The sequence below is a fragment of the Copidosoma floridanum genome, unplaced genomic scaffold (assembly GCF_036245765.1).
Source record: "Copidosoma floridanum isolate Cflo_tuat_1 unplaced genomic scaffold, Cflo_Japanese_pri ptg000025l, whole genome shotgun sequence".
Lineage (NCBI taxonomy): Eukaryota > Metazoa > Arthropoda > Insecta > Hymenoptera > Encyrtidae > Copidosoma > Copidosoma floridanum.
Genome location: NW_028321902.1, coordinates 6,636,711 through 6,663,327, shown reverse-complemented (window position 1 = coordinate 6,663,327; position 26,617 = coordinate 6,636,711). Strand labels below are relative to the sequence as shown.

The window sequence follows — 26,617 nt, the reverse complement described above, 5'->3', positions numbered from 1 at the left end:
CTGTCTCCATCTCTCTCTTTTTCCCTCTCGAGATAAGTGGGAGAAAGAAAGAGTCGCTGCAGTATACGTAATAATGTGCACTTGAAGATAAATTGGAGTAGCGCGTTAAAAACGTATATAATGAAAATAAAAAAAATGTTCCACATGTGTGTACAGAACACTGAAGCGAGTATATGTATATGAGCGAGGGGCGGGGGTGTTCCAGCAGCCCTGAAAAAGTACATTTTCCTCTCCCTTATACACACCTCGCGCGGGCGAGCACAGGACGCGGAGTATAGGGAAAAAAGCTCTCGCGGGCGCGGAGTAGCTGAGCATGTGTATATAATATATATACGTAGAGGGACAGGGACACGCGGGGATTTGACGAATGCGCGCGTGTGTGTGTATATATATATGCATGTATACATCTCACCCGTGGGAGGTGGAGGCACATGACACAGCGGCAGAGCTTCCCTCCTTTGAAAAGCTACTCTCCGAGGCAGTCGCTCTGGCTGAATCGATTTCTGCTCTTGCAGCTAGTGCCTGTCCTCGCCACCCACTCGCTCCTCGCATATATACGTATATAATATATATATATATATGCTGCTCCACGCGCGGAGGAGCCCCAGAGAGAGCTTGTGCTCTGGTATATATTATCATGTATACTTTTTGACTGCGCGAACGATGTACAGAGCTTTTTTGTTTTTTTTTTTTCCGCGTCTAGACGCCTCCGCGCTTCAATTTTAGGACTCGAAAGCGAGAGCTAAAGAGGCTGTACAATGCGCTGAGAGCGTTTTTTTTTTTTTTTTTCGATAAGCGGTGTCGTTGGACTTTTTTTTCTCACACCAATCGCATTTTGGTTCCTGTACGCAGCAATTGACGCGATCGCGCGAAAACACGCCGCTACTGCGCGATTGTCCTTCGGTGCACTTGCAAAAACCCCCGGGACGGTAGCGATCGATCCTGCCAGCGTCTCTCTCTCTCTGTTGCTTTTTTTCCCCTTCTCTCCGGGTTTTGTGTATATATCCCAGCGTCTCTCGGTTTTCAATTTTCGCGCGACTTATCCAATTGAGTTCCCCCCCCCTCCCCTAAAAAAAAGAGAGGCCGTTTCTCGGGTAATAGAGACCCCTCTTCCCATCGTTTGCATCGTATCGGCGATTTCAATTGCAAAGCATCGTTCGGAGAGCGCATTCCCGAAAGCTCGTTAAAGCTCCGCTCGATGCGTGTATTAATTGCTCGTTTACAGCTAAGTACTCTCCGCCTCGATAATCTCAACCCCCTCCTGTACATACATTAATGCGGGTTGTCCTTTGTGTGAACAACAATGTTACCGTCATGCATATATATATACTCTCTTCTTGTCAAAAGTTATTGTCACTGGAGTTGACTTTTTGTGAAACAGGAAAATGAATTAAGTAATTACATGTACAAACTTGTTGGTCGCCCAGCTATAGCCCTTAAGTCCTCAATGTATAAATAAATTCTTTCATCTGTGGTCGCGCGCGAGCTTTTTCACCACGAGCATGCGTATGCATGTATATAGAGTCCATTGTAGGGCTCGTGTCGTTGAACCTATATCGTCTGTCTATAAACCATTAAGATATACGTGTATACCTCCGGTTGTTGACGACGAACAACAATAACAATAACGTATTCACCGAGAGCGATACCAGTTATATACGCAGATATCATGCATCTTTATGCTGCAAGGCTGTTGTGATTCTGTCGCGATTTTTGTTTATTCGACGTTTCGACCAAAACTTTCAACTCGTGTATAATACAATGTACAGTGCAGCATCGATGTATGTACAAAGTGTATATAATATATATATGTAATGTCAGCCAGAAGCGAAGGGAGATAAAACTGCCTCGGAAGCGCGATCGAGAGGGCATGTATATAGAATGGATGGAGCGTGTGTCGTTGCACCTATACATATATTATATTCAGTAGCGAGGAAGAATAAGGGGACAAAGGAGAGGAGACAGCGGCGCTGAAACGGGAACACCACTGGATCGGAGTCTGATGGTGATATATAACTACATGTGCTCTTGTGTGGGTACAATCGTGTACATGTATAGGCATATTATTATACATTTCGTCACCTGTATACTGTGTGAGTCGGGAACGATCATAGAACGCGCAATACTGTCCTTCTTCTTTTTTATAATATCGCTCTTTTTTTTAATTGATACATTAATTTTATATTCATATTAAAATACGCCAAACAATCAAAGTTTGATTGACCTGTACCTGTTCGACAAGTTAACAAAGTTGTTGTTGCTGTGTTTTTTCGTTACTAAAGTTATTTCGACAAAATTAACGTGTTTCAAAGCATCAGAACATTCTGTTAGCTACATTACAATGTTATAGACTATAGGCGCGCACAGCATACATGTGTTTATGCACGGCGCAAAGCATTTTCGCGCCTTTTCGATAATTAACTGGAACACACTTACACACACACACGTAAAATTCGTACAATGTACACATAGATGTTTTCAATAACCCTAATCGAATTTCAAAGCGCGTGTGCAAATAATTATCGTTGTCGTTATCGTTATACACCCAAAGAGGGGTTTCGATTTAATTTCGTTGACAGCACCGTGCAAAGTGGTTTTTTTTTTTTCCCGCTGCGTCTTGCATCACTGGTATACACATATTGTCAAACTCGACGTTGTAGTTTTTTTTTTTCTTTTTTATTTTCAGCCGCGCTAGTGGCAGCATATATATTTTATAGTCGTAGTGGTCGCTAAAAGCATTTGCCGCTCAATTAATGCGTCCTTTCAAACAGTTAAGTAGCCCCCTACCCATCCTGTTTACGTAATGTAGGACGCGACATTTATGTCCGTGTGGATACCAGCTAATATTCTAGTTTTTTTTTCTTCTTTTTTTTCTCTCTCCCATCGAGCGATGGCAAAGGTTCGTCCGTTCGCGTTTGTCCCACACACATTATTCTCCACTCGGGTGATTTTTATGTAACAATAACAAGTCACGTACCCATATAAATGTTGGTATACAACACAAATAGATCGAGAGTTGGAAATGTCCCCTGATGTATATACCTACCCCAATCCTTGTATAGTATATAGGTACCGTCGAATTCTTCTTCCCATCACACGTGGTGGTGGTGCTCTCTCGCGTCGTCCCAACCCAAACAAAGGGAATAAAGGAATAAGTACGAACGGGGACACAATGCAACGCACAAAGAGAACTACCCATATATATATATAAGTTACGAAGGGCAACGCATCGCGAAACAGCCGTCACATGTGTGAGCGTTGCACGCCATGCAGCGTTGTTTGCCCCTCGTACTCGTCGCAAATCGAAAATCAATGCCCGCAAGAGGGAGAGCATGGGTGGGTGGTTGGTTGGGCGTGGAGGTAAACTGGGACAAACCTTCGGTGTGTCCGTAAATACGTATATTTATGTATGTATATGCACGCAGCACACGTGAGAGGGAAAACGTGAGTTGACGATGGTGGTGTATAGAGGTCAACTCTCTCTACCTCTTTTTTTTTTCTTAGGGGTACATACGCATGTTGTATGGGAGGGGGAAAAGAGCGCAGTGGTGATAAAAAAAAAAAATGATGATGACGGTGGAAGGGAGCATGCAACACTTGTGATATTTGTATACACGCAAAGTACCGGCGACGAGCATTTATATATATATATATATATAATGTAAGTACCGGGCACCACCAGCAACGCCTCTGGGGTAAGATTATTACCGAGAGTTCGAGCCCACGTGTTTGCGTACACCCTCTTTTATTTGCTCTCGTTATTATATATGATTTCAGAGAGCATCATCTCGCGTACCGTATTTTACACATGTATAAACCCATACACCTATTCGTATACGCCATCCGGTAGTCGATCCGTTAACATTTATATTTCCCTTTTCTTATTTTTTTACTCCATTGAATATACATGTATAATAATTGAGGGGGGGGGGGAAATGGAATAAGAGCAACTTTGCGTCTTCCATGTGGTGGTGGCTCCAAAAAAAATTTTTTTTTTTTTTCTTTCTCTTTGCGAGGTAAATCTCCACCCCACATAAATATATAAATATATATATATATATATATATATACTCTCTACAGGACGCGAAATAGATAGCTTATTGCGCGGCTGTGCAACTGCGAGACGTGTTTTTCATCGCGTATTACATAGTAATAGGTAATACAGGGCAACTACACTATATGATATATAGGTATTATACGTTTTATGGTACAGCAGGAAAGACACGCGTTACGTCGGATGCAGCCGCGGGGACCGGAAGAATAAAGATAAAAAGGGGCACACATGATGATATACTCGGGAAAGCTCGAGAGAAGAGGAGCAACTGCACAAGGGGGGTTGGGGGGGGGAGTAAAGCAACAGCGGAAAGCATGTGTGTAAAGCAGTGTTGCAGTAGCTATCATGGTTACAGATGAATGAATGGGGAAACGCTGCAATATAGCAGGAGTAGCGTATCAGGAGGGAAGGATATATAGGGAGGTCAGGGGATGGCGGGTGCCAGAGAGGAGTTTTAAATTAAATTTGGAGCATCCCGTGGACACGATTTTACAGCTCTGACGTGTGCACTTGTGAAATTTTGTTTCGCAAATATACGCCTGGAAGATGCAATTCATCTTCAAAAGATGTTTGACGAAATAAATATTATTTGAGCGGTACTTTTTTCTTTTATTAGCGCGAACGCGACGGGGAGCTCGTCACATGAAATTTTGCATCGAAATTTCCTATTGAACAGTGAAGCTCAAATCCAAAATGAATAATTTAAAACGTACAACATATATACTGTCATACGCGAGCATAGGATTGATATATCAAAGTATATAACCTAGTTTGCAGCTGCAGCAGCTTATGGATTTCGATTTAAAATTTCATGTATGGATAATGGCACTGCTGTACTTGTTTGCGTGTACGTACGAAAGTACGAGTACGTGTGGTACGCGGGAAAGGGAGTAATATATAAATGTGTCCGCGAACAAAAAGAAAGAGCAAAGGAAGGAAGGAAGCGGGAGGGAGGCTCGGGGAGAAACGTATATTATATACACAAAAGGTGCTCTTTTTCACCCCGTAAGTATTGTGCGGAGAAGGAAGTTTCAGCAGCTGCAAGTCTCCATGTGCCTCGCGAAAAAAAAAAAAAAAAAATTATACGTTTTATCGATCTCTTCCCAAACTCAAATTGAAGAGTACCCATGTACTCTGTGCAAATATCTTCTTTTATATTTTTCGGAAGAATAAAAAAAGTATATACCCTGTGTATTTGTATCAAAAAGAAAAATGTCGTAAGCGCACCGGTGTATGTGCCAAGAATAACTCGATAAAACGCGCGAGAGTGGAGAAAAAGGTTCATATAATTTGCGCGAGTGCCCGAAGCTCCCGAGCTTTCAAGTCCAGCCCGTGGAAGAGTAAGTACCCATCCGCCCTGTCGCAGCAGCGCGAGCTGCTAAAAAGAAGAGTCGTGGAGGGGGGTAAAAAAGCTTTTCTCCACCATCCGAGCTTTTTTTTCCTCCCCTTGCATGTCTCTCTATTTTTTTTGTTTGTTTGTCGTTCCTCCCCATAGGGCACATACATTGCATACCTGCACGCACACATGAGCGTGTGCACGCGCCAGTGCATTTTCGTCCGTCACCCGCTGGTAAGCAAGTGTACTATATGTACCCACACTGTGTGTGTGTCGTGCAGTGTGTCCTCGCTGCTCTGCCATCCGTACTGTTATGTATATACATGGCTAGTATAGTAGTACTACTACTGCGTGCATATATATATATGTATCCGAGAGAGAGAGAGAGAGAGCTCGGTTCGAGGCTATAGGCTATACGTGTGTATACACACTCGCGTTCCGCGGGCTCGATCAATAATTTCCGATGTCGAGGCTTTCTGCTCCCTGTCCTTTTCTCTCTCTCCCTCTCGTGTCCCTTTTGCTTTCTTTCTATTTGCATCTCTATACCACCCCCCCCCCGCCCGAAGCTTTTTGAGCTTTTCCGTGCCGAAGCGGGAAAATTCGAACGGCCTCCGATCGATCCGAACCGATATGTGAATAATAAAACCCGCGAGTTTGGTATATAAAAGCCAAATATATATATATATATACACAGGGTAATCGGGTTGGGCGAAAGCTCGACTCGAAAGAGACAAATTGTTGACCATCGGCCGAGAAATCCATTCCGTGGCTTTATCTGCGCGCAGCTTCGTCGACACCACAGCTGTTCCATCAGCCGGCGATTGTACTGGTAACTTGGGGGAGGCGCTTGTACATTACGTACCTATACACAAATTGTATATAGACATAGATGCGAAAAGTATAGCAAAAGAGAGGAGGATCGAGGTGGTACTATGTTGCCGCGCTGGCGATTACGCGCGCGAGCGTTACATGGATGTGTGTGTGTGTGTGTGTGTTTATTAGCGAGCTTGTGTATATCGAGGAGCGCTGCCAAGTTGAAAGCAGTGATGGTTAGTTAGTACGGGTTGTAGCGTTTGGGTGTCGTAAGACCAAGCGCCGTTCAAAAAAAATAATGGGTAATATACGTATAAAAGCTCTAGCTCCACCAAGTCTTGAAAGAGTATAGAGGAAACAATACTTTTGACGCGCTGACGAGAAAAAAAAAACAAAGGTCGAGAGAGCTTGCAAGCTCGGGGGTAAAAAGGCCTTTGCGAGAGATATAGATGGGAAACAAATTGCATTTAATTACGAGCGGAGCTACAAATATGGTATATGCGTACTTATAACATGCTCACTTTGACGCACGTACTTGTATATGCGGTACGTTTAATATCAAAAGCTCCCCTCTCCGTCGAGCACCACAGCATCATATACGATGGCGCAAGTGCTTTCATCAAAGACAGAAAATCGATGTATTAGTATTTGTGCACGAAGATCCGTGTAACACACACGCACATGAAAAGCAGTAAGAGAGAGAGAGAGACAGACATACGGAGCTTAGAGGGGGAGGAGCGCCGCTGGCGAGAATAGCCACATGCGCTGCGCGCGTTTCGCGTCCATATCGCCTCGTGTGCTGAAGAGAGAAAGAAAACCAGGAGAAGGGCGGGGGGGTGGAGAGAAGGAGGGTGAAAGAGTGTGTGTACGTGTGTGTGCATATGGAGTCGCAAGGTGAGGAAAGAGAGGGCAGCCGACGACGATTGCTCGCGAATCTCGACTCCGATCCGCGAGAGAGTATAGCTCCGTGCGGACGCGCACGAGACTGTCTGTTCTTCGGGGCTTAGAAGCGTAAGTGTGGGTTTTTTTTTTTTTTTTTTTTTTTCAAGCCTATCTGCTCCCTTTTTTTGAGTTTTTTTTTTTTTTTTTCGTTGGTGACTCCCTTTCCCCCCCCCCTTTTTTTTTTCTCTACCGCCGCGGAGATTCGCCGATCGAGCCGTGGATGATGTATATAACATTAGTGTTCGATCGTTCGCAGGAGTGGTGATTGTTGTGTGTGATGTTAAACGGTGTTGTTTTCGCCAAAGTATTTTTGAAAATAAAAAGAACACAGGGTGGAGCAGACGAGAAACGTCTTACACGGTGATCATTGTATATATGGACTGGCTCGTACTAGTTGTATGTAGGTACACATTACACCCACTACTCGACGAGTACATTTATTATAGTTGTAAGTTGGTGCGTGTGCTCATTCTTCCAAGTAGGTTCGTACCTAAATATTTATCATATATTTTCGTGTACGCGTGTTTGTGTCTGATTCTGGAGTTCTTCGTCTCGGTGTCTCATCTCTGGGGGCATATTAGTGAGTTGCCTACACGATTCTGCGTACAAATTACGTTTGCTTACACGGTATGGTGCACATCTCCTGTTTATTCTGCAAATTCGTCAAGCTGTCATTATCCGTGTACATAGTGTATCTGTCAAAGCAGGTGTAGAAAAATAAACAACAAAAAGAGGAAAAACAGCAACATTGCTCGCAAGAGGTGCGGCCAATACATCTCTTTTTCTCTTTCTCGCCACCTAACCTCAACTTTTTTCTTTCTTTTTTTTTTTTTTTTTTTTTTTCATCACGGACAGTCGGTCGACATAACATGTAATCCACTCGCCGAGAGTCTCCACTTTTCATACTCTAATACACCCACTCCTCCTCCACTGGCCTCTATGCTCGTTTCTGCTGATGTGTGTATTATTTGCAAAAGGAGTGTGTGGTAGATTTAACCAACATGTGCATACACCCAAGTGCATTTGTACACACTCTAGTAAAATAATAGTAAGAGGCCGTGTTACTGCAGTATATGTTTGTGTGGTTGTGGTTGGGTTTTCTTCGTTTCGCTCGTGTACTCCCGAGAAAAGAGAGACCCCCCCAAGATCCCTACATTAGCACTTAGCACTAGCCAGAGAGTCTTAAGAGCGAAAAGGAGCACATTACCCAGAGAGAAAGGTGTAGGCATACACACAAAGTAGTAGTAATAGTGGTAGTAGTAGGTATAAGGTACTACTGATGCGAGAGTGGAAAAAAATGACATCGTGCAAGCGAGCTAGCTCTCCTTTATTGCCTTCTGTTGCTGCTGCTGTGTGTGCTGTGCAGCTTCGTTGTCGTATACACTTACAGTGAAAGGGACGAGAGAGAAGAAGGCGAGCTTCTCTCTCCTCTTGCTCTTTATACACTTTTAGTGTAGATGTATACAGTACTTGTATTTTACGAGAGACTGGCTATACGTGAACGTGAGAGAGGCATGCATATAATATATAGTTGTAGGTACTTGGGTTGAGAAAAATTTAGGATCACAAACGGCGTTAGTCGAACTTTCACTCATATTATACTACGCTTATGTTATAATGATTTATGTGCATATAATATGTTCCCGTTCGACAAAAAACGACCAGCCCATCAATTGACGTAGTGATCAAAGTGTTTTCGTAGTAGGTACTCTCTCTCTCGATCATGTGTTTGCTCCGAAATTCCGGAGCACCGCTTAAAAGAGATGACGCGGCGCGCAAGGGGGAGCCAGGCCAAGGGGTACAGTATATACATACCTATAGGCACCACAGTTAGAGCGCCCTTTTTTCGTATATGTATATAACTTTACGGTGCTCTCATGATTATCTAACCTTTTTTTCCGCACATCCGCGCGTCAAATATAACGGGATATACTTCCATGTACAGAGGAGTACTGCACATGAGCTGCTTATTCTTTTTTTACCCATACAACTGTACGATGACAAGCGAGAGAGAAGAATCCCATTCGAAGACTCCCTCTCGTATTACATTGGATGAGATGATACACAAGTGAGGAAAAGAGGGCCGCCCCCCCCCCCATCCTTTCTGTGTGTGTCTGATGCTTGCACGCACGCGTTGTGTTGGTAATATTATTGGCCGTTGTCTGCTGATTTCGTTAGCTGTACATGGCACGGAGTACTTGCGCGCACGGAAGCGCTTTTGAATTTTTTAACTGTACTTAAGACCGTGTGTTGCACATAATATACAATACGTATATGCACCGCCTCCTCTTCGTATTTTGTGTACGTGTTTGTCTCTCTGTTATAATGTATATAAGTTTGCTGGCTGGCTGACTGACCTGACTTGGCTGCGGCAGCTCGAGTTTCATTCCGGGACGTTTTTTTTTTATCCCCCCCCCCCTCGACTACTCTACCGAATTTTCAAATTAAAGCTATTTTCGTTGTTGGTTGCACTTGTAGGTAACTGGAAATTAGGCATAGTTGCCATGTTGTAACGAAAAATAGTTTAAAGTGACACCTATATGATATACATGAGCAAATGAATTTTTAGATGTGTTATTTTTTCCCTCATCATTCGACGGCTTATCGATTGTTATTTCGAGCCCGCGATAAGTCTTTAATTCTCCGGTCATTGTTTTTCGATGTTTTGTTTTTTTTTACCTTTTTTTTTTTTTTATCTGTTAAGACATTCATTTCTAGTTTTATCTATTTTTATTTTTCAACAACTGAAAGATACACTTAGCTTTACACGCGTACACGTTATAGAGCTCGATGTTGCTCAACTATCTCTCTGCCGATGCAAGGTCAGTTTTCATTTAACATCGCTGGCTTCGTCGCTCATTCACTCGCGCGTATTTTAGGTACATTATTGTAATTCGATTCCGCATAATGTATATTTAAAGGCGAGGTTTTTTTTTGTCCCTCCCATACACGCGCATATTGATTCCCGAACGGCAAGATTTACATTCGCTTGGATTACAGAGCATACGTATAATGAGTTCCTGCTTGAGTATTTGAATAATTAAAATTGTTACTGGTTTTACTGGTTCTACTTCAAATATTATATCGTCCCTTTTTGGTGATTTCGAGTTCAACAAGTGATTGTGTTTACACACATCAAAGTACCAAATAACTATGAAAAGAAGAGAAGAAAATAAACGCGCAAGCAATTATCTTTAATTTATTGTCCGTGTCATCGGCAGCAGTTGAGCGAAAATGAGCCGGCTCTCCTCGTTTCTTCTTCCTCATCGCCGAGTCTCTAAAATAAAAGCGCGTCCGGCGCTTTCCCAAGCAAGTCAGCGGCTATACTCTTTTTTTTTTTTTTTTTTTTTCTTTCTTTTTCCACACTCGGCGCATAAAACTGTCCCCTTTCTCTTTTCCACGCCACGGCGGTACACGTATACGAGCGTTTTTCTCGTTCATGTCCTTGCGTCGATTTTTTATTTTTTTATTTTTTTTACCTGCTCCTCCTCGCGGACTCTCTCGCATATACGCGCGTTTCGTCCGCCTCTATATGTTTTCGCAAATCCGGTTTCGGCTCCCTCCCTCTTTCTCCTTCGTTTTTCGAGTTGCGTAGAACGTCCTTCGTGCCATTTTTTCCTCCCCCCTCCCCCTTCGTTCCGCAGCGGTGCTTGATTCTTTTTACTGTCTGCTAGTCGTTTTTTTTTTTTTTTTCCTTTTCGAGGAGAAATGTATGAAGCAAAACTTGTGGCCACTTTTTTTTTTTGGATGCGTAAAATTACATCGTCGTTCTTTTGTTTTTTTCTCTTTTGGTACAAGCACCCCGACTCTTTGGTCGGTACGAATTTAGATGGAGAAAAAAAAACTCCCCGCGTTCGGCACGTGATCGACGCCCCGTTAAAAAAAGAGAAACAGCCGATACTTGTGCTGTCCGAGGCAAAAATTCCACATCGCTATCACCTCCCGTACGCGTGTATCCTAGCGTGGATCGCTTTAGCCTCTGCTATAAATATGATTTCCTCGCCGAGCCATTCTCTCCAAAGCGGGTATACTCTATGGCCGGTTTTCGGTCAATGACGACAGTGGTGCACTTTGTTTCCTTTAAATTAACCTGTCATCCGCCAAATATCTCTTCATTTTCTCACGTGGATACACACCTGATTTTATTGTAAAGTCTTACACAAAAATAAATGAAGCAGAGTAAACCATTTTGTACCCACTGGTGATGATTATTGTCCTTGTAGTCGTATAACACTCTTGTAATCTTGATTAGTTAGAGGTCGCCATAAATGTTTTATTCGGACCTTTTTTTTCTCTCCCTCCTCTGCGAGAGCTGGTTCATATTTTATAACAAAACCTCCGTACTCGTGCAAAGTATATTATTAAAGCGGTGGCTTGAAAACTTTCTTTTCGAAATAATACCAAAGTTGCATTAGCTTACAGTTCAAGGCTCGACTGTATAGTCAACGATAAGCCAGTAACTCTGTCGTACCATCGACGACCGTGTGCGCAATATCATTGGACGAGTAAAAAAAAAAAAACCTCGTGCACTCCGCTTCGATCGCAGCTTTCCTCCCCTACGCGCTTCATTTATGCGCCTCGTCTACCTGCAATCAATGGTATAGAGCCCGGAAAAGCACCTGCATGGGTAGTACATACGCTTTCCTCCCCAACGCTCCACAATTTATCGGTACATAAGTTCACCCTCTTTTATTCTTGTGGCTGTGGTAATTTTATTTTTTTGCGAGTACGTATTGACTTAAAATCTGATCATCAATATGATGATTGTAATACGTAGAATATGATATGTCCATTACGGAATGCCGGTATTACTTAAAGTGGTTTTTCCCTGGTGTGTTGTACAAAGAGGGTAATTGAAACGTAGGTCCGTGTGTGTTTGCGTGGGATAATACGTTTAGCGGGAAAAACAAAACGATGAAATCGGCAGCGAAAAAATTTTATGAGTGCGATTGCTAATAAAATGTTATTTTTCTCTTGTCCATCAGATCTCTACTGGCATGGAGCTAGGAGTGCACTGACAGCGATATAGTTCACAAGATCTTGGTTTCCACGCATTGCCTGCCAAAGAAGAACTGAGCCCAATGTTTCCACACAATTCTAGTTCACATAAGATTTCTACCGAAACAAATGCCTTCGTACAAAATTCCAAGGTAAATATACATACGTTAACATTATACCGTCATCATCCACTTGCCGTGCTCGCTTGATAATTTTGTGGTCCTCCGACGATGATGGGTATATTATACATATATACGCTTCCTCGCTGCGTGAGATTATTATTCACTTGAGAGGTGGCATTGTCACGGTACCAAATCGATGTTGTACTGTAGCTTCACTCAAATTTTCAATTATTATAATATTGTTTGTTTTGTTTTCACATCAACAGGGGGATGTAGTAGTATTAGAGGGAAGCAGTCTGAGTGGGGTGGGGGAGGGATACGGACCAGAGGACGCTGGGTACTGTGATATCGAATTCATTAACAACAACAGCAGCAGCAGCAGCAGCAGCACGATGACAGCACCTAACAGCCACCCCGAAGCTACCGCCGCCAATGACTTTTCAACCGTCCTGTCACGCCATTCTGGTATGTGACATACTTGAAAATTTTCTCATTGTTTTTACAACCATTCAAGTAGTGAAAATAGTAACAAATTTGTTCGAATAATAACTTGTCGTGGGAAGAAAGAAGCTGAAAAGAAAATTCAAAGCCAGCTTACAAAGTATTCGCCACGCGCTATCTTGCTATTGGAGAGTATGCGCTTGTTAATTATGCTTTCTCTATTTCAGGTGAGCTCGGCTTGGCTCGGCGGTCATCATTATCTCCGGCAGCGGCAATCGCTGGATCAACATCTCCGATGCAAGTCGCGAGTGCCATTACGGCGAGCAGCAGCAGCAACAACAACAATAATGATAATAATAACAAAGAATACAATAACGATAAGAGCGTAGTTGCAGTAGCCGCCTCAGCCGGCCTTAGCACCGCTATCATCACCACCACCAACAACAACAACAACAACAACAACAAAAAGATCAACATAAATATGAAGAAGAAGAACGACAACAACAACAATAATGCAGAACATAATCATCATTATCATCACAATCATCACAAGTGCAGAAAAGTGCGTAAAAGCAGCAGCAGCAAGACATGGCGTCGTTGGCCCGGTGGCCTTCTTCGACTAAATAAAAGACGACGACCGGCCAGCAGCCAAGCAGCCGCTAACTCTAAGTCTACGTCTAAGCCGTTAAGTGATAATAAGGATAGCTTTAGATCATTAAGCCCTAGGGTACTAAGCATAAGGAGAAGCAGCAGCAGATTGTTCAGCGGCGGCAGTGGCAGTGGCGGTGGCGGCGACGCCAGAATTAGTTACGGCCGCAAGGACAAAATTACAAAAATGATGAAAAACAACAAGATACGGCACCCGACTGTGGGGCCAACACCTAGCCTAGTTAGGATACCCAAGTCTGACGGCCAGCGGGCCTTTAACCTTAAGGCTAAGATTAGTCATGTAAGTTACTTTAAGCCGAATAACTCCAAGTCTGTGATATCGCTCGGCTCGGGCAGTAGCGGTAGTTTCAAGCGCCGCGCCAATAACGCCACCAATACCACCATTATCAACAACAACACCATTAGCAGCAGCAGCAAGCGTCTCGCGCGCACGGCCAGTTCTTCCATTACGCTTATCGTTTCCAAAAGACGCGAGCCGCAAGCGCCCGGCGCTGCTCCCTCAGAAATTTCATCTCTGTTATCTCAAGCCACCAACAATGGGCGCCCTACTACTGCTATCAACGAGCTAAAGCGACGACTAATAAGCGCATTATGTGTTCCATTAACGATAAGCACTCCGGACGGGAGCGGCCCGTCTGCGAGATTAATCGATGGTATTAGCTGTACCGAAGCAACAATATGTACTGTTGGTGCTCTTTCATTTCTGGATAACAATAAGTCTAACGAGCCTCTAAACATTAGCTTTAAGAGCGACGCGATGCTGCTACCGCCGATGGATAACGAGCAGCAGCAGCAGCAACGCCAGTCTAACCTAATACTTAAGTCTCTTACTCTGTCTAAGTCTACGCCGAGCGTTAAGTCTAGCGATAAGTCTGACACTGATGTTGTAACGATCACTACTACTGTAACTACTACTATTACTTCTAATGAAGCTGCTGATGATAGCGGCGCATCAGATGGTAACGTCAATGTTACCATTGGCCAGCGTGGCGACGATAACAATAACGATAATAACATTCCTACACCGACTACCTGCGATGATGTTAAGCCTACGATGACGCTTACAAGCCAATACTACCCGATAATCGTCACTCAACAGACATCCCAAACGAACGATGTACCTGCCGCATGCGAGCCTCGCCTCAGCAACAACAATACTTTTACCTTCAACGATAACGACAAAGATCAAGTCTCCACTCTGCTGACCGGTCAAGACCAGATTAAAAAGATCGTAAACGACAACAATCAACAGACAAGAGCTAGCCTCGTGGAGGACTGCAAGGACCTCATTGCCGAATATCGTGTGACGCGTGATAAGCGCTACCTAACGAAACTGAGGGAGGTCCTCGACACTCTTCTGACCATCAACAGCAGCAGCAATAACAACAATCAGAGCTGCGCCAAAGCAGTTCAACAGTACAATGTTGATTTCGTTCTGGACTACAAGCTCCGTTGGGGCATACCCACTATCGTCGGACTGGCTGGAGGTGGTGAAAGTTCGCTCAACAACAGTGCCACAGCCAATTGGGCTTCTACTCAGCCAACCACACCCAACAACAACAACCAAAACCAGTCTGGCTGGGGTAACAGCGGCAGTGCTCCTGGCACCGCTGGAAATCAGGTGGGAGGCCAAGCCGTACCACCCAACAACTGGCAAAGCGTCACCGGACCTCGGCCCATTGGAAATCAAATAAACAACCAGCAGAGTCCCAATCAGAATCAGGGCCCACCTGGTCCACCAAACAATCAAGGTATAGGTGAGACTCTTTATTAATTTTTTTTTTTTTTTTTTTTATAAACTAATTTTATTTGGATCAATAGTTCAACGTTTTATTTTTTCTGTTAGGATCTAATGCCCCACCGGGTCCTCCGACGTCCCAGCCAAGCAACCAGAATCAGCCAAATCAAGGCAATGGCGGTAACGCCGGAGCCGGTGGTCAGTGGAACCAAGGTGGTCCCAAGCCCGTTAACAATGTCAACAACCCGAACAATCCGCCAAACAACAACAATGGCTCGAACGTTCCTTCTCAGCAGCAACCACAACAACAGCAGCAGCAGCAGTCCCCGCAACAGCAGCAACAGCCCCAGCAAGTCCAGGTACAGAACCAACAGCCGCAGCCCCAACCTACCACTGGCAACAACAATCAACAAATTGTTGGTAACCCGGGAACTGGGAACTCTGTTTCCACGCCTTCGAGCAACACCACGGTCAAGCAGTATGAAACGACGTTACATAACATGAGAGAGGCCATTTTTAGCACTGACGGTTGGGGAAGCGTAAGTTTGCTCGTCTCATATTTTTTTTGAATTCCGGTGATGGGTTCTTATTTGTACTCATAAAAATGAACTAACAATGAATAAATCAGCAGAACCACGTAAACCAAGACACATCTTGGGACGTGCCAACTTCTCCTGAACCAGCCATAACGAAGGATGGTGTTCCCATGTGGAAACCGCCTGTGAACAACGGGACTGAGCTGTGGGAGGCGAATCTGAGAAACGGTGGCCAACCACCGCCACAACAGGCCAAGGCCCCTTGGGGTCACACCCCGTCCACGAACATTGGTGGCACTTGGGGTGAAGATGACGATGCGGCCGACACGTCGAACATGTGGACCGGAGCTCCGGCTCCGAGTCAGCCGAATGCTGGTCAGTGGCCTGGAAACTCGGGCAATCAGACCGGTATGTGGAACGCGAACCTCCCGCCTCCTGGTGTCCCTGGAGGCGCCGGTGGTAACAATACAGGTATGGCTTTTATGAGCGCCAGAGGCACTCGTACACTCGTTCGTTCTCTGGTCTTCTCTTTTCCAGACGAATGAGCTTGTTTATTAACATTGAATGTTTAATGGCATATTTATTTGCTTACTGCTTTTTGCTTTCAAATCTAGTATTGATGTTTAAAGTTAACTATTACTCTACAGCATAATTACAAATTAAAATTAAACATTGAATCTATGTTCATTAATATCGCTGGATTGCTTGATGTTTTTCTGTTAACTTGATATAACTGTACTTATATCTACGAATTAACAGGGATTGAAATTGTACAAAAAATTTTTCAACCTTTTATTGAGGAACAAATGTTGGAAAAAAAATTTTTTGTGCTATTTCCAATCATACGGTACTAATGTTAACACTAGAAAAAAAAAAAAAAAATTAAAAGTAATAACTGTCTACTCTGGCACTCATGAAGCTTTGTGTCGCCTGCCGCATCCCCAATTCCAATTTTTCAACATTTTCATTATAATTACGTAATAACTTGGAAAACTTTTGAAAATTCTTAAAAATAGGTTCAAGCTGGGGCGATCCCAGAGTCGACCCCCGCGATCCACGCGAGCTGCGTTCGGTGGACCCTCGCGAGATGCGAGGTGGTGATCCTCGCGATCACCGCATGTCTTTGGACCCGCGCGAGCAACACATTCGTGTGAACGATCCAATGGCCCGCGACCCCCGTATGTCTGGTGAGATGCGAGGCGATCCGCGCGGTGGAATCAGCGGTCGACTGAACGGTGCCAGTGCCGACGCAATGTGGAACCTACCTCCAGGTAAATATTTACTTATTTGACCCACAGAGAATTCAAACACTGTATCTTGCTGTGTCTTTTTCTAAGCAGGTGATAATTTTTTATCAGGACCACCACACCATCAAATGCCTGGCCATCACAACACCAATGGACCACCACCCAAGATGATTGCTCCAGCGAGTATGAATCAGTGGTCGGCACCACCCAAAGATATGATACCCAGCAAATCTTCCGGCTGGGAAGAGCCGTCGCCTCCCGCGCAGCGAAGGAACGTGCCAAACTACGACGACGGGACCAACATTTGGCAGCAGGGCAATCAGCGCACGATGCCTTCCAAAGTCTCACACTGGAAAGAGGCACCTTCTCAAAATCTTGGACGTGGAGGTACTTTGAATTTCCTTTCAATTGCTTTTCGCTATTTATACATTTTGCTTCCTAACAATAATAAGTAAATATTAAAAAAAAAAATAAAATGCCTAATCGTCATTCGTGCAAAGAATCTCATTTCTTGCGCACAGGCATGCAGTGCCCGCCAGGAATGCTGCAGAACCAAATGCCCCCTGGCCAACCGGGTATGAAGCCCGACCCCCTAGACGGTGGTGGCTCAGGCTCAGGATCAAGTGGACCCATGTGGGGTGGTCATCCTGGTAGCGTTGGACCTATTGGAGGTGGTCATAACGGATCATGGACTGATGGTCCTCCCGACTCTGGATGGGCCGACTCTAAGCTTCACAATCGTCGCCGCCAAGTTATAGGTGGAATATCTGATCCTCGTACTGGAAAACCATTATGGGATGAGCATCAAAAGCCACATTCTATGGGTCCAAGTGGCGGCAACTGGATTGATTCTGACATGGATCCTACCAGCAGTTGGGGACATTCAGCTAAGCTCAATCTTAGCAAGGAGCACATCTACAATAGCCGCGAGTTCCGTAATCTTTGTGACATGGGCTTCAAGGTAAGCAATCCAATTTATTAATTATTACTTGTTGTTTTTACACAGTTACTTTAACTTGTCTGCTCTCAATTACAGAAGGAAGATGTTGAGATGGCCTTGCGCAACCGTGAGATGAACCGTGAAGAGGCCCAAGAATTGCTGAGCCAGTTACGTCCAGTCGATCAGTGGCGTCGCCATGACGGTGGACACTCAAGTTACGACCCTGGCAATCAAGCAGCGGGCAGTCAATCATTCCCTCGCTTTAACCATGTTTCCCAGCAGATGTCCTTCCCACAGGTAAGTTGGATGAACAAATATTTGGAAACGCGAAATTCTTTGGGACAGAATGGGATCCTCCACTTCCTTTTTGCACAACGACACTTTTCCTTCCTGTGTATCTCCGTTTTTGGTCTTGATTTTACTTTTTTTTTTTTTTTTTTTTTTTGTGTTATTTTTGGAGAAGCGTGTTTCCCTGTTAATAATACGTTAATACTACTCTTTGTAAAGTACTCTAATTATCGTTGAGTATCGTGCAAAGATGAAACATGCATGAAACAGTTGATGAATTACAGTTGCTGCATTTTCATAAAAATTTAGTTTCATATTTTATTTTATTTTTTAATTTTTTTACTCAATTTTCATCAAAGCAGTTAACTGCGCACATGCTGTGGTTTAAAGTGGTTTTTCTTTGAGTGGCACATAATCATGAAAAACGATTAAAGAAGGTATCGAGTGCATTACATTAACTCTTACCTCTCATTAAAGTAGAATTCTTTTTTTTTCATTTTATGAAATAGTGGGTGCCTTGCGACATGAAATGTTTTACTATTTATCAGGGTGACGGCTTCTTTCTCTTAGCTCTCTTACACTCTATCAACAAGTAATGAACTTTAATTAATCTTATTTTGAAATACTTATCGACTCGATGAGTAACGATCTAGTTGGTAAAAATACATATACTACGTATGTTATATCTGTGGTGAAAATAATAAAATACAACCAGATGTCCCAAAAAAATTCAACCCTCTTAAGAATAATCCGCAAAACATTAACGAACCAATTAAAGGAAAACTTTGAATAAATAAGGAAAATCGAAAGGTGCAAATGTATAAAATAAAATGACGAGAAAAGCGTGGTAGAGTTAGTGAACGAATGATTGCGCAGGGGGTTGGCGTGCCGAGCGGCGCTGTAGCCGCTGCCGCCGGAGGCTCGGTGGCCAGTGCCAGTCTGCTGAAGCTTCAGCAACAGCAACAACAACAGCAACAACAGCAGCAACAGGCCGCGGCCGCTGTTCAGCTACAACAGCAACAGCAGCCGAGCAGCAATGCGCCCCAGCCACCCTTCAACCAGGTGAAAAGAGACCCCTTAATGAAACACACATTCGTACAAACTCGTGAGTTCGGACACTCCCCTCTCCACCTGCTCCACCCCATAAGTTTATTCTTACGTGAAAAATAGTACGAGTAACCTTGAAAGTTAACATATATTTTTTGTCGTTTTTATGTAATGATTATTTTAATACTAGGCGATGTATGTTGTGTAGGTCATTGTGGATTTTTTTTTTTCACAGTTCACAATTGTGTATTTATCCTGCGGCGCTTTATTTGTTGTGCACTTGTCACACTTTTTATACTGCACCAATTCATTTTAAGACTTTTTTTTTTTTTTTTACGATCTACCAAAATGCTTCTAATGTAATAGAAATACGTAAAGTGAGTGTACGAAACTATTTGTTTTTGACATAGTAGAAAGAAAAGCTCAATTTATATATGAACTTGCAAGGAAGTACGTTATTGTTGACAAAAACATTAGTTTTTTGCCATGATGGCTTAAAAAAAATCTGCACTCTTTTCCTTTTATCTTTTACTGAGTTTCCGTAGGCTTAGTGTTTTATACATGCATGTGTTTAGTTTCTGGTCTTTTTGCAACAAAAAAGCTTGATCTTTGGCGATTCAGTGTTACTTCTGATGATTTTTTTTCTTTTTTTTTTACAGACTCGTTGCTTGAAGTATGGCACTGTTTGAAGTATGCATGTAGCTTAGTTGCCTTTTTTTTGCTTATTTAGAAACTATTAGTGTGTACTGTAATTATTATTCCACATATGTATACGTAGACCCATCCCTTATAGAAATCGTTAAAAAAAATGAATTCCAATAAAATTTTATAAGTACCAGCACAACAACAAATAATTAAATTCCCAAATTACGTATAATGGAAAAAAAAAAAAAAATGTCTAGGCCTCACGGAACCCGACGAATCAGCCAAGTACTCAGCAGCTGCGCATGCTGGTCCAACAAATCCAACTCGCTGTTCAGGAAGGCTACCTCAATCACCAGATTCTCAACCAGCCACTGGCTCCTCAAACACTCTTGCTCTTGAATCAACTATTACAACAGATTAAAACACTCCAGCAACTTCACCAGCAGCATACCATGCAGAACTCGCTCAAGGGCAATAGCCAGAACGTACTCCAAATCAGTGTCAACATTACAAAAACCAAACAACAAATCGCCAATCTGCAGAATCAAATTGCCATTCAGCAGGCCACTTACATGAAACAGCAACAACAACAGCAGCAGCAGCAGCACCCGAGTACTCCGTCACAGTCTGATTACTACAAGACCTCGTCGGTCCATGACCCCATGAGTGCGCTGTCGAACAGCTTCAGTGACCTTGCTATGAATAAAGAAGCTCCAGTGGTGAGTGTTTTCCAAAAACTTTTTGACGTAGCAGTTCAACTGTATAACAATTGTCTCACGTTAATTAATGTTTATTTATAATTTACAGAGCCAGCCTCAGTCACGTCTTAACCAATGGAAGCTTCCGTCCCTTGACAAAGACGTCGACTCAGTGGTGAACGAGTTCTCGCGCGCTCCTGGCAGTGCTAGCTCCAAGCCACCCACTACACCAGGTGGCCTTAGCCAGTCCCATAGCAGTCCCAACATGAACCCACTGCTCGGACCTAGCGACAATACTTGGTCCTCCCGCCTAGGAGATAGTGGCTGGCCTGATGCTGGTAACAGCGATTCTACCGACGGCAAGGACTGGCAGACGGCTCAAAGTGCCGCTGGTGCTGCTTTCACTGACCTTGTGCCCGAGTTCGAGCCCGGCAAACCCTGGAAGGTAATATCCAGCCATGATGATACTACTACTATGACCACTACTACTACTACTACTACCTCTACTACCGATTACGCTTCTACTTCTTTTTGCGACTTCCGCTCTTTCGACTCTCTTCTTTTGTGAGAACCGGTAAATTCTTTAATTAAATATTTAATCCAGCTGTTTACGATTATTCTCTTTTTATTAATTTCTTTATTTTTCGTTTAACTGATTCACACATCGTTTTTTTCCAATTATTACTATTCTTTGAGTAGATTTTTTTGCATAGCACCTCACATGATATGTAAATAAATTTCATGGTTATAGTACGTAAAATCGCATGATAAACATAAATTAAACGTCACCACAGTTGATCATCGCTAGGCTTAAGTTCATTTGCTTCCAAGTATCCTGCAAGTTTAATTAAAATGCTCTATAAAGAGTGAATACAAAAAAAATAATTTAGAGCTTGTAGGCTGCTTGCTAAACACGTTTTCACAGAGTAATTCTAACAGTTGCTCTTCATTGCTATGAAAAAGTCCTTGCACCAGAAAAAAAAAAAAATTTTTTTTTTGGATGAACACACTGGCGTGAACGCACTTACTTAGTTATTAAGGGTCTGTCTTGGTCGACGTATACTTCACGTGTTTTTAGGGAACGCAGATGAAATCAATTGAAGACGATCCAAGCATCACTCCCGGCTCTGTGGTGCGCTCTCCATTGTCGCTTGCTGCCATCAAGGACTCCGATACCCTATTTTCGACTGGCAACAAGTCTCCGCCACCGCAAGCCATCAACGTTGACAGCACCATTCCAAGTCTCAGTAACTCGACCTGGAGCTTCAATCCACCTGCTGCCACTACTCCTAGTGTCTTTTCCAGGTTTGTATATCCATTTAAAAGGAAATAATTCCTATTTTTTTTCCCATTCTAATTTTGTCTGTATTTTTTTTAGCTCCAAGAATACATGGGGAGAAAGTGCTCCACCACCGACACCCGTCACTTCAGAGCTGTGGGGCGCGCCGATGGGTAAATCCCGCGGTCCACCGCCAGGCCTCAGCAGCAAGGGCACCAACCCGGTGTCTAACACAAGTAATGGTTGGGCTCTCGGTGGTAGAGGCTCGTCTGCCAATACTTGGACCGGAGGTTTGGGCCAGTCGAACGCTCCAGGTGGTGGAGTTTGGTCCCCACCCTCAACCTGGCTGCTACTCCGTAATCTAACACCTCAGATAGATGGCTCGACTCTTAAGACTCTGTGCATGCAGCATGGACCTGTCTCAGATTTCCGGCTCTACTTGCACCACGGTGTCGCTCTCGCCAAGTACTCGTCGCGAGCTGAGGCAATCAAGGTGAATGTCGAAACTCTGTTTTTATTTATTTGTTTATTTTTTTTTTTTTTCTACTAACCAAACAAATTATTGAAATACACGTAATAACCAAATGCTCGGCTTGTATGTTTCAGGCCCAGGGTGCATTAAACAACTGCGTACTCGGCAACACTACAATATTCGCCGAATCACCCCTGGAAGGCGAGATCGACACGCTGCTAAAGCAGCTTCTACCAAGCAGGGATGCAGGTGCTGGTCCAGCTGGTACGGGTGCTCAGCAGCCAAACAGTGGAGCCGGCTGGGGTCTGAGACCGGCTGCAAACAAAGCCGGTCCACCTACCGATACTTGGGGTGCCAGTACCAGCCAGTTGTGGGGTGCCCCACCATCCAGCAATTCGCTCTGGGGCAGCTCGGGCCTCGACAGCAGCGACCAGCAGCGCGCCACCCCGAGTTCTCTCAACTCGTACTTACCCGGCGACCTCCTGGGAGGTGAGTCCATGTAAAGTGAGCATCAAGGGAGGCCTTCTTCTCGTGAGCAACGTCAATTAAAACACACGCACGCGAAATCTACCTGTCGAGAAACTATAAGATACGCAACCAGAGAAATACAGCTGTGTGCAGTGGAGTGACGAAGACACAGAGTAAGGAAATTACTGCTTATGAAAGAAAAAAAAAAACAAAACAGAATAAAACAAACAAACAAAGAATAATAAAAGCAAGTGAGCGCTCCACGACACAAAGAGAGAGAGACTGTAGGCTACTAAAAAACAATACGTATACATAATATGCGAGCGAGACAGACAAGAAATTCGTCCCCGAGTGAGCGTTACTTAATCGAAACGAAGTATAGTAATTATTTTAGCCGAGAAGAAGCAAGAGATTCAAAATATAAACTTAGAGAAGTCGCGAGCAGCAGTCCAGAGGCTGTAAATGTAACAAAAGTTTTTTTTTCATTTCACGAGTACAATTAAATGAGTTTAATACTCATATACATACACATATAATATATACGTACAGTAGTTTTACCGTCATGTCTGCTCCTCGCGAGTTCGATGATGCAATTATCGATTACGCTTGCAAGAATATACCGACTGCCGAGGAGACTCGTAATCTCAAAGTTACAAGGCTCGCCGGTCAATCTTTCTTCTAAACAGTTCACGTTATGTACAGCAAATATGCGCGCTTACAAATTTCAAGTGTTCCACTAATAATTTTCCTCTTTCTTTTCCGTCATTTAAACGCTGAATGATAGCCCACGGGCAAATCGTGGCGTCAAACTTAGACTGCATTAATCTAATCAAAACATACAAAGGAATAATTGAATAGCTGAAAAGCAGGAAGACGAAAAAGCGCTAGGAAGAATTGAAATAAAGACGAACTAAAGTAAACAAACCTTTTTTTTAAAAAAAAGAAGCAAAATAACTATAATAGCATTGACGTCGCCCGAGGCCGCGTAGGGTCTCGATAAAGTATATTAAAAGTTCTCTCCGTTCCCGAAGTCTGAGATACAACACATGTACTGTATTACAAATATACAAAATATTTAAAAAAACAAAAAACAAAAAGAAAAAAAAACAATATCCGTCGAGAGGCTGAGAATAAAGGGACACGTACGGCTCCGATTCGTAGGTAGCCCAAACAAAAAAAAAATAATAATAGACAAACTAAACAAAAAACGCCAACGAGAGATGAGACGCGGCCGGCGACGCAACGATACCAAATGTTATCGCAATAACGTAAATTTTATTCTTATTAATTAAATCTAAATGCCACCTGTCGTGCCAATGTCCAGTGTGTCTCTGTACCATTTATTAATCGTAGAGTTTTAATGATATTTAAAAAAAAAAAAAAAAAAAAAAAAATGAATAAATGAACCGATTGTTGGGCGAGTTTTTCGCGTGCGGGCTTGTTTAATGATGGGAATAGGGAGCTTTGTGTAAAAAAATATACACATAAATATATGCATATGTATATTGATAATGAAACAGGAAGTGGGCACACGAGAAGACGAAGAGTCGATGCTCGAGCTTCAAATGTCATGGTGTAGAGGGTGAGAGAGAATGAGAGGCATAGAAAGCGAGGAGAGATGAAGAGTTTTCAATTTTAGTCAGGTGGAGAACGGAATGATTTGCCGAGCTATTTTTTTTTTCTTCTTTTTTTGTTCGCCTACATATGTATTTATATGATTATATTAATGATAATTGCGTGTATATAAAAAGTACAATAATTGTTGGGTGGTATAAGTAGTACGGTGAGTGATGAAATGGCGGGGCGCGACGACAAGTGACGAGATTTGTTCTTTACCCATATAGACTTGCGAAACAGTTGTAACTCGCCTCCCACGAGATTTATTTTTGTTTTACTTTTTCTTCATCATTTCGTCGTTGACTTGCGGTTCTGTATAAAAAACCTCGACCACGACCCTGTACCTTTGACGGGGTCGTCGTCGTTATCGGTGATTTTTTAACGATCTTAACTGAGCTTTGACTTTTCACAGCTTTTTTTTATTTCGATCGATTAGAGATTATATTTAATCAAGCAAAAAAATGCGACCAAAAAAATGTTTGACAGAAAGATGTGTTTTAATCTTTCGGCTCCGTATACGCCTCGATAATTCCAGGGCCTTTTATTATTAGTTTTATGCGCACACTTGAGATGGAAATTGTACTTTTTTTTTGTTTTTTTGTTTATGTCAGTGTTAACTGTACCTGATTGGACTGACGAGAGGGAAACCAAGTCCCCCTTTGAGCGTAGGACTTTTATCGAAAGAGTTGGAAAACGATTTTGAAGAGACGAGGGAAAATGAACTTTGAATTAGATTGTACACTTTTGATCTTTTATATTTTACGTTTTTTTTTCTCCATTTTCATTTTTTTTTTAACATTGCCTTTTTGTGATCCAAGCGTGGACAAACTCAATTCCATCCGTAAAGCAACCGCTCTCCCCTCTCTCTCTCTCTTCCTTTCTATTATTATTATAGTTTTTGAACTCTCATTCTTGCTCCTCACTTTGTTTCTAATCTTTCCCTCTCTCAGTCGACGCGAAAGTTTATTATTAACACTAATATTATTATTCCGTACGTAATTTTGAGGTGATATTTAATCGGCGAACTTGGTGATTTTAATCAGAACAATAAAATAATAAAAAAAAAAAAAAAAAAAAAAAAAAACTAATAGATAATGAAAACGTGATTATAATGCGCTTGTCGTACAAAAACTAAGTCGAAAAGAGAGGAAAAGGTTTTTAAAATTTAAAAGATAAAAAACAATGAATAAGAAACACACTCGAAATGTAAAAAAGAAAAAAAAAAAAATTACACTTACACACATCGATAGAATTGTAAGCATAAGTTCTGATTGTATTATTTAATTGTAAAAAAAAGAGCGAATCTATATCTGACCGATTTAATCATTGATAGCAACAATTGCGATGTAAAGGCATACATTATATGTACAACAAAAATATATTATATATTTATATATTTACGCAAGCGACTTCGCGTGGAGACATTGACGTACAAGTATTTTTTTTTTTTTTTTTTTTTTTTTTTTTTTTGTTAACTGAAACGTATCTTTGAATAAAGAAAAGAAAAAAAAAGAAGAAGAAACAATAAATTAAGATAGCTCGAAAAAATTTTATTAATACTAGTCGCGAGCGACGCGAAAAACCAAGCAAAAATACTAGAAACAATATATACTTACTAAAGCGAGCGCGACGATGAATTGTTTTTCAGCATTGTCACGATCCGAAATTGCACATTACCTGTATTATATATATTATATATATATTATCATTATTATTTTTTTCTGTAAAAGCAATACGTCATATTTTTTTATTATTACTTGAAAAAAAAATTGTTTTTTGTTTGTGAATTCTCTTTCATTTCTTCATATGCGGTTCATGTTATATATTAAAAAAATAATAATAAAAGTAAAACAAAAAAAAGATAAAGAAAGAAGAGATACACACGACGACGAAATGTAATGCAAGAAACTAAAAAAAAAAAAAAAAAAAATGAGGCCTTCGTTTTCTGAGACCTCGAGTGGGAGACACATATACGTACGTAACACGGATACTTTGAACGAGAGTCACTGGACTCCGAAAGATTCCGATGCATCGATACGTATAAAGGCTGAGTGTGTTTCTGACAATTATTCGTACAACAATTGCATAACTAAAGAAAAAGGAAACAAAAATATCAATGAAACAAAAGACAAGATGCTTTGCACGAGCACGTGCGTGCCGACAAGGAAACCCAAGCAAGCGAAATATCCGGCAAAAGGACTGTTTTGTTGCGAGATAACGGATATTCGGCCGAAATGGCGTTTCTTCCGCGGCAAGTACCGTTTGCG

At 42.4% G+C, this 26,617-nt stretch overlaps 1 protein-coding gene across 13 annotated transcripts in view; it reads left to right on the top strand.

Moving 5' to 3' along the window:
* gw (trinucleotide repeat containing adaptor protein gawky) overlaps positions 1-24,135 on the top strand; it is a 33,559-nt gene extending 9,424 nt beyond the window's left edge. The window contains exons 1-16 of one of the 13 annotated variants that reach the window (XM_089595404.1): positions 7,110-7,214; positions 12,131-12,295; positions 12,532-12,730; positions 12,934-15,132; positions 15,222-15,652; positions 15,742-16,120; positions 16,666-16,920; positions 16,987-17,283; positions 17,397-17,857; positions 17,933-18,133; positions 19,001-19,186; positions 20,074-20,535; positions 20,624-20,959; positions 21,593-21,819; positions 21,893-22,286; positions 22,400-24,135. In XM_089595404.1, coding sequence (XP_089451530.1) covers positions 12,227-12,295; positions 12,532-12,730; positions 12,934-15,132; positions 15,222-15,652; positions 15,742-16,120; positions 16,666-16,920; positions 16,987-17,283; positions 17,397-17,857; positions 17,933-18,133; positions 19,001-19,186; positions 20,074-20,535; positions 20,624-20,959; positions 21,593-21,819; positions 21,893-22,286; positions 22,400-22,768 — 6,465 coding nt within the window. In that variant the 5' untranslated portion in view covers positions 7,110-7,214; positions 12,131-12,226 and the 3' untranslated portion in view covers positions 22,769-24,135. Of the gene's footprint in view, positions 1-7,109; positions 7,215-7,865; positions 7,907-12,130; positions 12,296-12,531; positions 12,731-12,933; positions 15,133-15,221; positions 15,653-15,741; positions 16,121-16,665; positions 16,921-16,986; positions 17,284-17,396; positions 17,858-17,932; positions 18,134-19,000; positions 19,187-20,073; positions 20,536-20,623; positions 21,089-21,592; positions 21,820-21,892; positions 22,287-22,399 lie in introns of those variants that run through there. The other 12 variants (XM_014350733.2, XM_089595406.1, XM_023392451.2 and 9 more) reach the window with 12 other exon arrangements.
* The last annotated feature ends 2,482 nt before the right edge of the window (positions 24,136-26,617 follow it).